The 17199-nt window shown below is 37.7% G+C and overlaps 1 protein-coding gene across 4 annotated transcripts in view; it reads left to right on the top strand.

Moving 5' to 3' along the window:
• Window positions 1-17199, top strand: part of LOC112985690 (harmonin) — a 52649-nt gene that overhangs the window by 11189 nt on the left and 24261 nt on the right. For all 4 annotated transcript variants that reach the window (XM_064513106.1, XM_026104510.2, XM_064513105.1 and 1 more), the window contains 10 exons: window positions 5541-5649; window positions 5752-5776; window positions 6572-6629; window positions 7401-7504; window positions 8693-8777; window positions 9182-9241; window positions 9515-9571; window positions 11355-11497; window positions 12115-12180; window positions 14920-15044. In XM_064513106.1, the coding sequence (XP_064369176.1) occupies window positions 5541-5649; window positions 5752-5776; window positions 6572-6629; window positions 7401-7504; window positions 8693-8777; window positions 9182-9241; window positions 9515-9571; window positions 11355-11497; window positions 12115-12180; window positions 14920-15044 (832 nt within the window). The remainder of the gene's footprint in view (window positions 1-5540; window positions 5650-5751; window positions 5777-6571; window positions 6630-7400; window positions 7505-8692; window positions 8778-9181; window positions 9242-9514; window positions 9572-11354; window positions 11498-12114; window positions 12181-14919; window positions 15045-17199) is intronic.

The raw sequence follows: 17199 nt of genomic DNA, 5'->3' as shown, positions 1-17199 counted from the left end.
GTGATGTCTCCTGTGGTTTCAGTCTAGGGTAGGATTTTTCTCAGCCACTGTCAATTATACATCATCAGTGAGTGACAGAAATGTCATCAGAATGAGCGGAAAATGCTAGGTTGTCTTTTCATTTCATTTTTGAAGCTCAGCAAAGATGAATGGTGAAATTCTTTGTACAGGGAAATTCATATCCCATATGGGAGGAAAAAATAAAACGTTCTGTTAGGTGCATTTATAATTTTTAAAATGCGTGCCTGTTAGGGAGATAATATAATACTAATAGGTATAACTACTCTGGCAAGTAGTGACATCTACCAAGCAATGCAAGTTCTACTAATGCAAAAGCTGTGTGGAGACTGACAAGTGGCAAGCAAATGGCAGCAATGCCATTTGCAGACTTAAAACTGGGATGATTGTCATGACATTGCAGTTAATCACAGTAGGTTAAGCTGTTCTGTAAAAAAGCTGGGTTTATGCAAGCCCAGGCCTCCAGGTCCATTATAGCCTGCATGGCTCGCAAGATGACAGTGAAGGAGGGATCTAACTAAACTTTTCTGGTTTTGGTCTTATTTAACTTGGTTCTCATCAAGAATCCATTTAGTCTTGTGGAGAATAAGTTGTAAAAATGAAATAAAATAAATTACACATTCAGGGTTAAATAGTTATACACAAACTTCTGGTATTTTTGCAAGTGAGTAGTCTAGAGAAAGGCCAGAGATGGGAATGGAGCAAGATTTGCCAATGCTTTAGTACTGAGATAACCTGTCAGCCTTTCTTTGGCAAGCAGGATTCACTTGCTTTCCTAGCATTTCCCAGAATAACCGCAGATTCCAGCAGAAGCCTGAATGGATTGAGAATCTGTATGGCTTGTACAGGATGTTAAGCCGTTATGCTTAGTTTGATTTATCTGTGAGCTGTTTTGCTTCTTTACAGTACAATCATGTTGCCAGTGCTAATCCCAGCCATTAAAACAAATTATTTACTATGTATTTCCTGAAAATGTAGAAGGCAACATGGCAGTTCTAGACTATATTATTCCTTGGGTTTGGGACAGGGAGTTACTGTACTGTTATTTCACTATGTATTTATGGCAGAAGGGTAGTACAGGGGCACAGCTATCAGATCTCTGGTATGAAAGGATGGATGTGGCTTTGAGCGTTCGGAACAAGTTGGGTCTGTGAGCATTAGCATGACTCTTGTAATGGGAACTGTGAGGGGTGCAACACTAAATTGCAGACCCCATGTGCTTTTTCCTCATCTGCTTCTGTGTTTCTACCACAGACTGTATTTTGAAAAGCCCCTGGTACTGTCCTACCTCTGCTCTTATGGACGATCGTATTAAAAACCTGACTACAGGTACAGAGGTAGAGTTAAGCTCTTAGGAGTGCTGAGAATTGCATGCAGGAGCGAGATTTCAGGTGTCCAGCAGGTGGAGCAGGCCCACTGGTTTGGGGACGGGGACAGCAGTCCTGTTTGGCCTCTGCGATTTTTTTCTTTCAGGAGATTCATGCTTTCCCTGCACTTCATTGCATTTTTCACTTTTGTAGTCTTATGATGCTGTGTCGTGTCAGTTAAAAATCTTTAAGTGCGATGGAGAGGAGACTGAAATACGTGAGGTATGCTAGTAGAATAGACATGTTAGTATTTTGCATGCTATTACAGAGGGTATGGTGCTTCTCAGAAAAGAGAGAAGACCTTTCTTTTCACATGAACAGATCACAGCAGGAAGGCGTGATAATGTTTATTACATATGAAGAAGAACAGAGACAGTGGTCAACAGCATGTCCTACTGTTCCCTTCTCCAGAGGCAGACCTATCAGTCTGCGTTTATATGACAGTCTCTAAGACACAGGCCACATCGAGGTGTCACTGCTTCCAGTTCCACTTCCTCCTCCCGTGTGAATGTGGCAATGTGAATTTAGGCTTTCAGTGCTGAGCTGTGCAGTGCTGGAGGAGAAGCAGCCTCTAGCTGTACCCTTCTGCTCCCTGAGACTGGCAGCAAGGTCCAAGGTAGCTAGACCTCAGTGAGCTAGACTGACTTTTTTGTTCAGTTGGTTAGTTTTGTTTTTGACTTGTTCGATAGAAAACTTCCCAGTGGACACGTTGCATAATTTAGTCTGTATGGCCACACAACATCATTCTCAATATAAGTAAGACTGGCAGTGTTACCTTCTGACCTTCCAGTAGCAGTAAAATTGGAAAGTCTCAGTGAGACTGGAAGAATCTGGCTTACCGGAAAAAATTATTGGTATGTTATATTAAAAAACATTCCGATTGCAGGGTCGTCTAGATGGCAGTTGCCTGTACAGTCTTAACCAACATTGTGTTAAAGATGACACTTTATTGTTATATTGTTGTATAAATACTACAATCAACTCTTTAATTATGTAAACAGATACTATTTTTCACACAATTGCATTACCTCACTTAGCATTTAAGAATGAATGATGCTTCTCATCCCTTTGTTTCCCCCAAGACTCTTTTGCCCATGCATTTGAGAAAAGCTAACTTCTTCTCCACTTTCCCATAGCAACAGTTGAAAGTGTTCACAACTGATTTTAGTACCAGTGGCTGGTGCCCCAGCAGTCCCAAAGCAACTGGATGAAATGGTATTCCCTCCAGAATATAATTATTATAGCCAGAATCTTTATATTAACAAACTTCCACCAAATGTGTGTTATGATTAACCTCCCTCTCCCCCTAAAGGTTTTAGTTAATGATGATGTTCGCTAAGAGTGTTTAAAAAAAAAAAAAAAAAAAAAAGCTATCTTTTAGTAGTCAATTAGTAGTATAAGTACCTGTTCCAAACTTAAAGCATAGAGCCTCTCAACAAAGTGACTGTATGTACTCTTTTAAATGAACGCGACAATGCATTCTACCCAAACTTTGTTCTTCAGAAGGAATTGTTTTAGCTTTGCTGAAACTTAAAAGCAGCCTGAGGCAGATACCAGCAGGGTGATTGGACTAGATGATCTCCAGAGGTCCCTTCCAACCTCAACCATTCCATGATTCTGTGAATATTTAAGCCTAAATAGCTGAAATTTGGCAGCTTGAGACTGCATCTTTAGGTGGAAAACGTTAGGCAATCATTAACTAGGAACAATGCTGCTATGAAAGCTTCATGTCCAAACAGACATATTTGCAAGAGGGCAAACAAAGTTTCATTGATTAAGAATGTAATCTTGTTCTGTTGATGTTAATGAGAAAAGTTCTGTCAACTGTTAGAGTGGCATTTTGATCCATTTTGCATAATGCATGTTCACAATAATAATATCGGGTAGCTTGTAAGAAAAGCTACTGGAGAGCAGTACAGCCATGGGTGAAGATCAAAGTGCGGTGGCATGAGGGTATCACTGATGGTTTCTTATTGAAGCCATTTTCTGGTAATCATTTATATATCCTTCTGTGCAGAGGATTAATTTGCATTGCCTAGCGGAAGAGAGTATGTAGTAGTTTCATGCAGTCATGTCACATGGTGATTCATGATAGATAAGTCTTTGCTTATAATGCTCTAACCAAGGGCCTGGCATTCTTCAATATCATCTTGAGCAGCTAATGAAATACAACCTCAAGTGAAGTAGTTAATGTCTCCATCACTGATTCCTTCCCAGGCTGACTAGCTAAGATGAGCATTAGGCAGAGTTCAGAGAAACTAGGAGACTTCTAGTCTAGTTGTCACGTCAGATCTAATTCCTAACTTGGATTTAAATTAGGGAAAAGGATGGCTTTTGAAATAAAAGCTTTCTGGTGATATATTGCCATTTTATCACAAAATAAGTATTAGGTGTATTTGCTCTTATGTGTATGCTGGTAAATGGGGTTTTAAATTAAGAAAAAAAAAAAAAGCAGCTATTCTACACAGGTAAATTGAATGGTGCCAGGGAATATTCTTGCACTACTGCCTTTTGATTGTCTGCTGGTAAAAGGTAGTGTGGTCCCTGAGGTGGCTTTGATCCGTGCCAGGCAGCACTTCCCATCAATTCCTAGGCACAGCTGGGGAGATCACAGAGGCAAAAGGCTATTGCTAGGGGACAGTTCACATGGAGCCACCCTGCTTTTGAAGATGAGAGTTGATGTTCAGAATGTGGACTGTTCCCATGACAGTTGTCTTCAGTGCTAGAGAACAGTCTCCATACTTAATGTGCTGGTGCAGATGTTGTCCCTGTGTATAGCCAGTCCTTTCGGGATATGATAATAAGCTTTGGAGATGAACTGAGTGCATCACGTACCTTTGTTTCTACAGTTCTTTTGCATCTAGCTATCTTACTTCTGTCTGGCAGTAGTACACTACTTTGTTATAAAGAGGCTAGAGGATAATTTGTCTTTTTTTCTGCTTATTCCTTAATGAGGTTTTTTGATGTGTTTTTCTGTTGTTTGTTTAGAAAAAACACTGAGTTGTTCTGAGCTACGTGGTATATGCTAGCAATGGGTGCTATCCCATAGAATACAATATTGTTTGTTCTCTGTAATAACTCTCTTTTTTTTCTCTCTCTCTCTGAGTAGAGAGTTGTATGAGGACAATCATGTTTCTTGAAAGTCTGCATATTTTGCTGTACAACAGGTGAAACCTGTGTGGAAAATTCCAGTTGATTTTTTCAGTATATTACACCCCACTTGTGAGACAAAAGGCAGATAGGTTTGGAAGGACTTGAAAATTGAAGTGGGCCTGCCTCTCTGTGCAGTGACCCAGAACCAACCCTTTGGAGTGGGGAGCATAAGTGGCAGTTCCTGCTGCTTTGAGTTAAGGTCTCTTCATCTGAATTTGTTTTGGGCATAACCGTGGTTTTGTCTCTGATATTCAGAGTGCTCTTTCTTGGTTTGTTCTGTAGCTGACCATGCTCCCTCGCATCCATGGAGCCCAAACATATATTGCATATACACAGAGGCCTGTGTAAGCTTGGGAGTAAGTAACTGAATTGCCTTCTATCTAGTGGGAGCTTGCTTCTGTTTTTCTCTCAAGTTTTTCCATTTTTTTTTCTATGTCATAATACAGGAGGAATGCCACAGCCTAGGGGCCGCAACAGGGTGGCAGTACCATCTTCCTGACCATAGTAAATGGAGGAGGAAACATGGTTTGTGGCTGTGAAACACTTGAAAAGCTGTCAGCTATATCAATAGCTTGCAATTTCTTAACTAATGTAGAAGACCCAAGAAGACTTGGGCTACTAATTCAGAATCAGGCGAGTTAATCAGATCAAGTGTAGCTTCCTAAGGATCAAAATAATGAAAAAAGTATCTCAGATGAGTATATAGTAAAAGCAAACTTAAGCTACCGAAGTATAATAAAAGAAAATGACTGCAAAGTGATCTGAATCCAAATACTTGCGTGTCTGTAAAATTGTTATTCTGGCCATTAATATACCCAGTTGGTGCATATTAAGTTCAAACAAATACAGGTAATTCTCATCCGGACTTTATCTGAAATTCCAGAAATGTTCAGGGCTCAACATATCAAACCTCTGCATCAAACTTGTTGCCAGATCATACCATTGCTTTGACTTTTTTTTTACATTGATTCACGTTTTTTCCTTCTACATTTTATTTCTGAGGTTGGAGATGAAATAGTTCGTATAAATGGATATTCCATCTCTTCCTGCACACACGAGGAAGTGATAAATCTCATCCGCACGAAGAAAATAGTGTCCATAAAAGTAAGACGTAAGTAACATCAAAAATCACCTGTACCGCTAAAGGTTGCTGTTAATAGGTGGCTAACGATCTGTAGAAAGTGTTACTTAACACAGTATTTTTCTTTTTCAGATATTGGCATGATACCTGTCAAAAGGTAAATTAAACAATTGTATCTACCAATTATTGTTTAATTTGAATACAGATTAATTCATTTTCACATAGCCTTTTCAATATCTAAATAATCTCTCGGTGTTTTTCCGTATTTCTGAAAATTTGTAGTTTCTTTTGTAGGATAAATTTGTAAATCAGCTCTGTAAATGATTAAAATGGCTTATGTCTTGTGTAATACCCAGGCAGATGTCTTGTTTGATGAATCTGGCTTTTTATGCCAGGTGCTTACTTAAATGAACCAATTTCTATTTCTTTATTATAGCTTATGTTACCTGGAAGTGTCATTATCCATGTGCCTAGCTTAGCAGAGAGCTCCACTGCTTCCGTGTGCATGTAACATTTGAGGATTGCTTTAGAGAAGCAGCAGCGCTTAGAAGAAATTCAAATTACTGTTAATGTCTTTTTCCAATTTTTGTTGAAAGGTTGGTTCTTTATAATATAACTGGAATGCCTTTCAAATGTTATTGATGGGGAGGTGTGTCTCTGCATAGACAATCGTATAAACTGTTCAAGCTTTTATTATTATTTCTTGTACAGTTTCCCGAAATTGTTTCACTTGAGGTTTGTTCAGTTCTATTTTTGACCAGCTTTACTAGTGTAAATAATTGCATACATGCTTGATGTTTTATTTAAATAGCTGCAGAAATATACCAGTTGTTGTGAATGCTGTCCAAAGGAGCTTGTGGATGCAAAACAGGACGCTGCATTCCAAATTAGCTTCTTGAATACATTCACATTTATTTTCTCACCATTATTTTTAATCACTCTTTCCTTCTAGTTCGGCAGATGAACCCCTTAAATGGCAATATGTGGACCAGTTTGTGTCGGACTCTGGGGTAAGAGATCAATATTTTACTAAAATGTCTTCTGGGAAAATGCGTAACGGTTCTGAAATGCCTTGTCCTCTGAGCTTATCACAGAAGTTACTGGGTTTTTTTGGTTTTTTTTTATGGTGCAAAGCCTTGTTAGAAGTGTGCTAGAAGAAACATCTTTTGTGATATGAAACAATTCTAGAATCATTGGATGTGGAAAGTACATGATACAAATGGAGTATTTTCTTGTTAATTGGTACCTTATTTTGTTTGAGGTTATTAACTTACCATGCCATTTGCTCTGTTATATTAATCTTTAACAGTTTATTTGACCTATCTTAGCTATTTTGGTGGAGATTGGAATGACAGGTACGAATGCAAGTGACTTCAATGGGTTGTGGCAATGAAGAGAGAGACTTCCATTCCTTTGGTTTCAGGAAGAAAGGTTCAGTTTAAATAGTGAGCGCTATCATGTATTTTATGAGCTCTTTTGTCAGGGTACACCTAATTCGTTAATTTGCCCTATCACTTTCCTCTAATTTTCATTCGCCCTTCTCTGGAGACAAAGTTTGACTGTTTAAGTGATTCCCTCCAAACAGAAAGATAAGTTCAGTTTTTCACCTCAGTCATACATCTCCTCTGACATCATAGCACTTCACATTCAACTCCGGTAGAGCCATGCGGGGATCTAACCTCGGTACTGGGGTTTGTTCCTGATTTCATGAAGTTTAATAGCAGTCTTGCTATGACTGTAACACAGTGCAATGTCTGCAGCTTTTTTTAATCCCCCTACAGGAAGGAAAGGGCAGTGTTGCTGGTCTTGCTTCATCTGGAGGGAGAGACAGTAAAGAGAAGAAAGTCTTCCTTAGCTTGATTGGTACCAAAGGCATGGGATGCAGGTGGGTAGGTGATTTTTATTTAACGTCATTTGCAAAGCACCTCGCTGATCTAAGTGAGCCATCAAGGACTGTCGTTCCCTTCCTTCATTGGTATGCTGTCACGGAGATTCAGACTGGATCAGGAGGACATTTGTGACATATGTTATGTGTTATTAAAGAAAATATGACTATCTGTGTGCCAAGTTCTGTCTTAAAACAAAAAAAAATTAAAAATAAGAGCAGACTTAGTGACCTAATACAAGTTGTGTAATGGAACTGGATCTGTGTACTTATAAATGCTGCTCTGTGGCATGGTAGGTTCCAGCACTGTCCGGTGTCAAGCCAGCTCCCTGAACTTAGACGCCTTTCTTGATCCTTTTCGGAACTGAGAATCCGTCACCCAGCAGTATACAGTTCCTAAAGCTAAGGCTGAATTTGCAAGGTTTTCAGATACATGAACAGATGCTTCTAAGACTCATGTCCTTGCAGCTAGTTATAGAGAAGTTGGGGGAGGAGGGATATTGTAAGATTTCTTATATATTTAGGAACATATGATAGTTGAAGTTAGCAAGATTTGGCTGCACAGAATATTTTCTGAAGCATAACTACTCCTTTCATATTGTTTGGCAGATTTTAGTTGAAAAAAATTATTTACAAATATGGAAAGGTAGTTCACTATCACCTGCTGGATATATTATCCACAGAAATTATTCCTGTGTTTGGCTTCAGCTTAGCTTTCACCCCGAATGTTGACCCCTGGTTGCAACATCTTTTTTGCTTTTAATAAATACTTATAGTAATGTTATACATTCAGTATACCACAGCTCAGTGAGTAACTATGCAAGCAATTACTAATTGTTCACTGTGTTACGTGCAAACTTTCCAATGCTGTCAGCGACTCTGTGCCTTAGATGGTATAGATCAGTGTATTATGTTACAAAATCTAAGAACGGGTGTTACAGCGTCTAAGAACTTAACCAGAAATTTGAATATTTTTCTCTTAATTGTAGTTCTGTGGTGTAAAGTGTAGACAAGTAGCATGCTAAACCGTTGTGGTATATACTGGCAAATGACAGTGATTGTTTCAGAACATGCTGATATCACAAAAAGGTTCTTGAATCAGAAACAAATGACAAGAAAACAAAGACCTCTTCCTTACACTGAATTATCCTACAACAATATTTGCTTTTTTGTTTGTTTTTACACCAGTATTTCCAGTGGCCCAACGCAAAAACCGGGCATTTTTATCAGCAATGTTAAGCCAGGTTCTCTTTCAGCAGAGGTGGGCTTAGAGGTAAGTATGCTGTTTTCCAACGTAGGTACCACAAGACAGTGTTATTTGGCGTTTTCTTCTTAAAAAGTTCTGGATCAGTGTAAAGTCACTAGTTGTGATTTTTTTCACAGGAAAGAAATACTGTGTGGTAAGCCTTTAAATGAAGCACGTTTCCTAAATTTTTAGAACATAAAAAGTGCCCTCCTGGGTCAGACCAGTAGACTACCTAGCTCAATGTTTTGCCTCAAACAGAGGCAATAAAAATGCCAACAAGCCTGGCCAATTTCCACAGTCTGTTCCCCTCGTACTCCGTCTGTATCCATTATTATTGTATTAGGCATGTTACAGGGTGTGTATCTCTAAATTTTGCTTTAGTATCTGTACTAATTTAGCATCTATACTAAGATTTGGGTTGATTTCTTTAGGTTGGTGATCAGATTGTAGAGGTAAATGGAGTGGATTTTTCTAATGTGGATCATAAAGAGGTAAGATTAAAACTTTCTGACTTGATGAATAAATAGTAGTCCATTTCTTAAGAATCTGTTCACCGTTTCTCCACAAATGTGTGTTGATACTGTGCCAGTTAAACAAAGGGGTTGTGTAATGAACATGGGGATTTGGGGACTTGAATATCTACCAGGCTTTTAGTTTAAATTGATCTTGAAATTCCAGCTTTGACAACCAGCATCTGTCATCCTGAATATACAAGACTTTTATCACTAAATGCAAACTGGTTTTTTTGTTTGTTTAATTTGCAGGCTGTCAGAGTGCTAAAAAGCAGTCATACCTTGACTATCTCTGTTGTGGCAGGAGCTGTAAGTAGTAAACTTACAAAAGCAGAACAGTTGTGAAAGCTATTATATGGGCAAATAAATAACGAAAATAGATCAGAAGTAAAGCTGTACGTTTTGTGATAGTATTTATACTGCTAACTCTAATCTAACCAGGGCGGTTTGGAATACCTTCTGATTATTTCATTGAAAGCTATCCACAGTATTCTCAAATAGAACAACATCATGATGGTGGGTTTGTTCCCATGAGTGCCATACAAAAATGTTCGCTTGACAAGGATCAGGAATTAATTTTACAGTAATGGTTTCTCATATTTTAGAGCTTGTGCTCTGATAAATGGCTTCTTTTGATGAAACATTAAAGGTGGACTGGATTAGAGTCAATTAATTTTTTCCTCCTAAATAGCTACTGTATTACAGTCTTGTTCCAAATTAATTCCTCATTTAACTGTTAATTCGACCTCTTTTAATGTATTAACAAATTAAAAATTTCAATTTTCCATTTATATTGTTCTGTACAACAGAACTATATGCCTTTAGGGCCTGATCTAAAGCCAAGTGAAATTAATTAAATCTTTCCACTGACTTCAGTGTGGCTTTGAATAACTGTTTTAATGTTTTTAGTACTTTAATCTTTTTGTAATAAAATGCAAGGTTATATACAATAGAATACTCAAGCTCCATAGACTAATCAAAGCTAGTATTTACTAATTGCTACACGACTGAATTAAATAGAGAAAACAAGATTTAATAAGTTACTTAAGCTATGTCCTAAGGGCTCGGGGTATGCTATGTAGCCATATTAAGGAATGCATGGTTTAATTAAGTGACTTTTACAATAACAAAAGATGCAGTTGTCCAAGGCATTGCAAACATTGTTTAAACATGTTCCAAACTAATTTATTAGGCTCCAGGAAATGAATATCCTAAGAACTTCCTTTCAACTCCCAGTTATGTTATCAACTATTAGAAAAGTTTGAGTTTTACTTCAGTGTGTAGTGTTGGGATTGCATTGTTAGAATGGTGAATGTGTGATATGGGACTCTCTTCTGTTCTGCCCAGCTTCAGCTCATCTCCTTGCCTGCCTCTCTTCTTCCCAGTACACATCTTGTATTGAAGGAGAGACTGCAAAAGGAGATAGCTTCTCTACTCCTGTTTTCTCATCAGCAAAGACCAAAGTGCAAAGGCATTCTTCACTGGCTGTTTCTGTTCAAGAGCCATCTACTTGGAACCTGAGAGAAACAAAAAATTCTTCCTTCCTAATTGACAAGGACATTTAACTTCAGTTATGAGAATTAGATAAACATTTTCATCGACTGTGCAACTTTCTGCGATGCACACTGTTTTTAGATTCCTTGGGTGATACAGCATTTACACAGGTAGCCAGGCATGACAGCATTAACAACAAAATAGCTGGGTAGTTGGTTTCACCCAAGGACTTCATTCTAACTAGCGTTGCTCAGTTAGATTTCAAGAATATAGACCGTTGAGCTTCTTCCTGCTGACTTACTGAGCACATCTTTTGTATGAACCCACTGAAGTACTGCTGAATTTAGTAGCTGCATGTCTCTTATGAGGCATTCAGCACATTGCAACTTTGGGACCCAAACTGAAATAGCTCTTTTGAACTAAGTGATCTGATCTTTTACCAAAATTATTTTTTTTCTTACAGAAAGTATTCCTCAGTAAAAGTAATGGGAGGAAAGGGCAGGTGAACTATTACGTAGTCAATTCGGAATCATTTTCTAAAAGAACTACATTCATGAGACTTTTTCATGATTTTTTTGGGTGGGGGCTCTGATTGCAGGGAAAGGAGCTGTTCATGACTGAAGAAGAGAGGCAGAGAGAAGCACGTCTCCGTGAGCAAGAACGCCAGGAGTTAATGCATCAGAAGCGAATTGCACTTGAGACAAACAAAATCCTCAAAGAGCAGCAAGAGAAAGAGAGATTGTAAGGACTCTGCATAGGAGAGTGGAAAATTTAGCTTCGATTTGGAAAGGGTGTGGAGGATTAGGGTAACTATGAGGAGGTATTCAACTGAGGTTAGCTTGATTTTGCTGTTGTGGAGCCCGTTCATAATTCCTTATCCCTTGGTGGTGTCGATGTTCTGGGTTTTCAAAGCCAAAATCATTTAAATGCACCTCTTGAATAGAAGGGTTATTTTGTTCCCCAACTGTCATCCTCCTATGGTTTAATGAAATATCAGATATTTTCTTGATGCCACCCCCCCCACTTGGTTATCTTTAGCAGGACAGTTACAAATCCATACTCTCACAAAAATGTGGTAAGGAACTGTCTCAGAAGGAGAGAGTGACTTAGAGTTAAATAGATGATGTACCCTTGTTATCCAGATGGTCATGAATGTCTTTAAGGTTCCAAGGAATGTATGTTGAACCCCTGATATCTTTTCAACTTCTATAAAGGAGGTGGGAGCTCATTATTCATTTTTCTCAGTGCATATGTACTTCCTGTATATATTTTATCAACTATGTCCTGACACTTTTTGTGCAAACTCTTACTCAGAAAATACTATTTTTATCATGGTGTCCTAATTTCTTTTATTATAGAAGAAAACTGGAGATTTCCCAAAAGGCTGCAGAGGAAGAAGAAAGATATCGCAGAGAAATAGAGCAGTAAGTAACAAGCTATGTATGCAGTATAGTGTCCTAAAAAAGGCGCTTATATGTTAGATCTAGTTGAAAATGTTCTGTGTATTTTTTATATTAAAATCATGCATATTCCATTTAGCTAAATGTAGGGTCCAATATATCTGAATCAGTACATCAGACTTAGAGGATAGGAAGGTGACCTGAAAACCAGCACCTGGAAGCACATGAGGGTTATGGTGATGATAAACTCAACGTGAACTGGAAGTTGAGCAATTATTTAAAATCTGCTCTATAAATGCATGCAGAAACTTAAGAATAAGGAACTCCTGTGTCTCAGAACTTATTTAGTCTGTTGCTGTCACTGGACTACTACATTTATTTCTAGCAGAATGAAGAAATGAATAATGCAGAGCTAGAGATAGATCAGGGAAGACACAGAAGAATGACTAAAGAGTTGGAAAATATACTTGGGCGTTTAATGACATTCATTTAGCTTACATTATTAACAAAACAAGCTGGTAATTTGTTCACCATCTGTAAGAAAATACAGGGAGTAGAATTTAATAGCGTTTTCAGTCTATAAAAGTTCTGAAAACCAAAGCTATGTAGATTTAGATTAGAAATAAGGCCTACATTTTTAAGTATCTGGGGATCTTGAATAGGAGTTTGTAATCATAAATTTTAAGTAGACTTCTGTTTTTCTGAGAAAGAGATTGAATTAAATTACAACTATTACATTGAAGGCAGGAAAATCTACAACCTATTTTATCCAAAAAATCAGATTTTGATTAGCACAGTCTGTTCTGGTCTTAAAGAAAAATCTGTGATTCTAGGAACTAGCCAAATTCTGTCAAAGATCATATTGCATTAAGGTCAGTACTATAAATGCAACTTAAGCATTGTTTTACATTTGGAACTTTAAAAAATAACCAGTTGTTATTTGCTGCTGTTATCACATTAATTGATTTCCCTGCTAAATGAGAATGGAGAAATTTTATGAAAGGTAGCATGAAACTGCAAAATATCTGTTCTGATACAGCTCTTTAGAGCTAAGATTGACTCTGAAGTGTTCAGCTTAGCACCTTTGACATGTTAAATGGTTTTTCATTTTTATTCATTCACTTAAGTTCCTTTTCATGTATCTGTATTAGCTAAAATTCTCTGCCTGTGGGTGGAACATATGCAGGGATCTCTGATTCCATAAGGTGCAAAGGGAATGTATTCCCCAGCTGTTACCAAAAAAACCACCCCATCTTCTGACAGTCCTGCTATGGGCTTTATACAGCAGCACACAGATGAATTCTGACACGTTTTCTTTTTCTAATTCCTGGGAAACAGATACCATGTTCTTAGTTGTGGTATGCTGTAGAAATTCCTGCAATAGCAATGGAAGCATGTTATAAAAGCAGACCATCGCAAGTGAGGAATGATTCTGCTCTTAAAAGCCAGATCGCCTGTCTCTTTGCCTTAATGCATGTTTGATATCTGCAGTATCTTTCTGAATTTAAATGCATCTTTACTCCCTCAGTGAGATTTACATGATCAGGCTGCCTTTGGGCATGCTCATTGTAGTTTTATACTTTTTGTAGCTTTATACTTCCTTGTGTAACTTCAAAGTGCTACTCAGACAATTGTTAAGTATTTCCGTAACACAACCCAAATTACATAAATCAATCTTAGTTTCAATGGTGGAAGGGAGGAGGATGGTAGTACAGGAATTTACATACTGTAAAGCTTAAATTTAGTAAGGAGTTGCAGGCAGTTTCATTAGAATGTGATGCTTTCTTGTATTAACAGCTTGTGTGGATGACCCTTTGCTCCATTTCTAAAATCCTTTCTGCAGAAATTCCTCCTACAAAGTCAACACAGTGTATATTAGTATTCCATGGACAGAGGTCCTTAACTCTCGATGGACTTTGAGTTACCTTTTTTTATTGAAGTAAAAAGTAATAGCTAGCCTAAATATTCTGTACAATGTGTCCTGCTCTCAGCTATGGTACAAAATTTAAATGCCAGCCTAACCTCAGATGAAGATTTAACAATGCTTTGACCACGTGTGGGTATTTTAATATTTAACTTAACTAATTTAGAGATCCAGAGGAAATTTCAGACATAAATAGCATTATATAAATCTGAGACCTAGTAAATTTTGGCACCGTGTATCAATCTACCAGTTCAAGACATGCTGAAGTCAAAAATACACCTGAATTTTTTTCTAATGGGTACTTCACAGTTCAAAATATTAAAAATTGTTAGGTGAGGCATGGTTTTTGGCTTGTTTTAAGTTGACAGTCAGAGCGTTATAGTGTATCCCTCTGCACTTAAAATCTGTGAAGGTGTTTGTGTTTATAACTGGCCTCAAAAACGTCAAAACTTTTATAACCTTAATAAAAAATAAGAATGTCGTACATGGTTAAACCTCATTTAACAGATTGTCTTAATAGCCATTGAAATGCTAGAGACTGTGAATAGATTATATTAAAATAAAATAATGTTTTTTCACATCTCAAAGATAGATATATGTGAGTGCCTGCTCATTTAAAGTTTGAACATATTTCCAATAAATTTAAAAAGTGTTAAAGTTGGTCAGTAAAATGACACTTAAATTGACAAAAAGAATTTTTTGGGGGGGCAAAGGGACAGGTTATGATGCCTTTATTAAAAAAAAAAAGTATATACTGAACACTAAGTAATTATAATGAATTTACATCGATCATGTTACTTTTATGCTCGGAATCCTTAGCTGCTTTTTTTTTCCTATAGGATAACAGCAGAGGAAGAGAAATTTAAAAAGGAGTGGGAAGAAGACTGGGGGCCTAAAAAGCCTCCTAAATCTCTAAAAACTGTAACTGCAGAAGTGCACCCTGCCCCTCCTTCTAAACACAAGAGTAAGTAATTGATTTTAACCTGCTTGCTACAGAAAGTATTTATTTCAGACACAACATCACTGAGCTGTAGGGAATATATGACTAGCTCGTATCCAAGCCAAGCTAGCTATGACTCGGTTATTTTCAGAAGACTGGAAGAGTGCAATATATGAATTTAATGGCTGTTTTAATGTGCATGTGGCTAAGCTGAGATTCAAATGCTAAGTTACATACATATGTGAGCTTTCATCTCAGTGAAGGAAATGTTACTCACAGTGAATCAGAGGTTTTGTGGGCATTTTATTACTGGGCCTTTTGAAAAGGAAGGAGGTAAGAAGAAGAGGGGCAATTTTAAAGTGTGTGGGGTTTTTTGTTTTTTCTTTTGAGCTTTCTGCATTAAGCGCATCAGTGAATAATTTCACATCATTTTTATATTTGGGAAGAGATTTTTGGGAGGTACAGTGAGGGCAGAAACCATGTTTTAAAGATAGAAAACAGTTTGAGTTGGAGTTAATGAATGGTCTTTGTGCTATTCCTAATGCTATTTCTTCTGTTTCTTCTCCCTTGCTCTAAATCAGTGTATAATGGAGGGTGGGGTTAGGATTTTAGGTTTTTTGTTGGCTTGCTACTAATTAAAGATGCATAGGGAATACTTGCTTTTGGCTTGGAGGAAGTTAAATGAGCTGGAGAGCTAAGAGAAACCTCTAAATTTTGAGTCATGAGGTTTTTTCGAATTGAAAAACATAGAAGTTTGACACTTCTACAATGTTTAGTTCACAGAAAAATCTACAAATCTTTTTCATCTTCTCTTCAGTAGGACTTCAGCCCTCTCTACCTGGGCAGTCTTTGGGGACTGTGAGAATGTCTGGGATTGGGGGAATGTAGGAATGTTTGCTTTGCTTCTCTTCCATGAGGAAGGAACGACTGGGCTGCTCTCAGCATCTCTCCCTTTCTCACTCAGCCTGAATGGCCAACTGCTTTCCATCGCTTCAAAAAAATCCTCAGTTCTTATACAGACCTACAAATTGTACTGCAAGGCTGAAATACAACTTTAACCATAACCAAAGTAAACCTTTGAGTAAACAATTTGATGCACTGAATGTGATACAACAATGCAACAGAAGCCATTATTGCAAAGGGACAGGAACACTAGGAGAAAAACAGAAAAATCGAAATCTTTTTAGGAATCCATGACTTTAAGTATTTTTTCCTACTCATTTCACAAATCTGTTTCTGATCAGCGTGACTTTTCTTGTACCTGAGATCCTGCATGCTTGGGTAGCAAGGCGTCTACTCAGGGCATGAAAGTGTGCAGTCAGAACTTGAGAACCAATTCCCGGTGACATAATTGCATGAGAAAGCTAAGCACACTTGCAAGAACTTGCAAAATTCAGGAATGTGTCCGTAAGGTGATTTGTGTAGAAGTTCTGTTAATAGCTTAAATAGATCAACCATTAGAGTGAAAAAGATCGTGCTTTTCCTAATATGGATTACCTGGCTATTTTGAAGCACATTTTCTTTAGTCTTTGGTTTTCTATTCCCCTCCTATTATCATCTTCCTTCCCAAACTACCTTTCTCTCCTCCCCTGTCCTCCTTCCTCTTCTCTTTTTTTTTTTCCTTTTTCCTGTTCTCATCCATTTGCATTGCAGCAAGTGTTTAACCCCAATTCTGTAGTCTGCACAGGCTGAAAACTCGTTTATGTCATGGGGCAGCCTGCTTCAGAATTAGTCGGGAGACTGAGGAGGTACCATTTGTACACTGTAACTTTTTTACAAGGAATTTTCACAAGGATTTTCACAAGGAAATCACTCAGCTCTCCAAAGGAATTTAATATGCCTGGAGCTTACTTTGCAATTAAGAATCTAAAGTGGGAGCTATAGGTAATATGTGAGAAGTGTTCTAAAATGGCTTTAAGCAAAGCAAAAAGGAGGAAGTGCTTGTAGAGCAGTATATAGCTCAGGGGAGACCTGGGTTGGTTCCTGATTAAAGTATTTCTGTGTTGACTTCAGACAAGCCACTTAACTTTATATGGCTGAGAAGCTGAGGTGCGGAAATGTTTTTTCTGCTACCTTGTCTCTTATCCATTTAATTTTCTGGCTCTTCAGGACAGTTGTGGGTTTTTTTGGTGGTTTTTTTTTTTTTTTTTCCCCCCTCTCCGTATAGTTCTTGCCATGG

The sequence above is a fragment of the Dromaius novaehollandiae genome, chromosome 5, assembly GCF_036370855.1.
Source record: "Dromaius novaehollandiae isolate bDroNov1 chromosome 5, bDroNov1.hap1, whole genome shotgun sequence".
NCBI lineage: Eukaryota > Metazoa > Chordata > Aves > Casuariiformes > Dromaiidae > Dromaius > Dromaius novaehollandiae.
The sequence above is the reverse complement of the archived record's forward strand: the minus strand, read 5'-3'. Positions and strand labels throughout refer to the sequence as shown.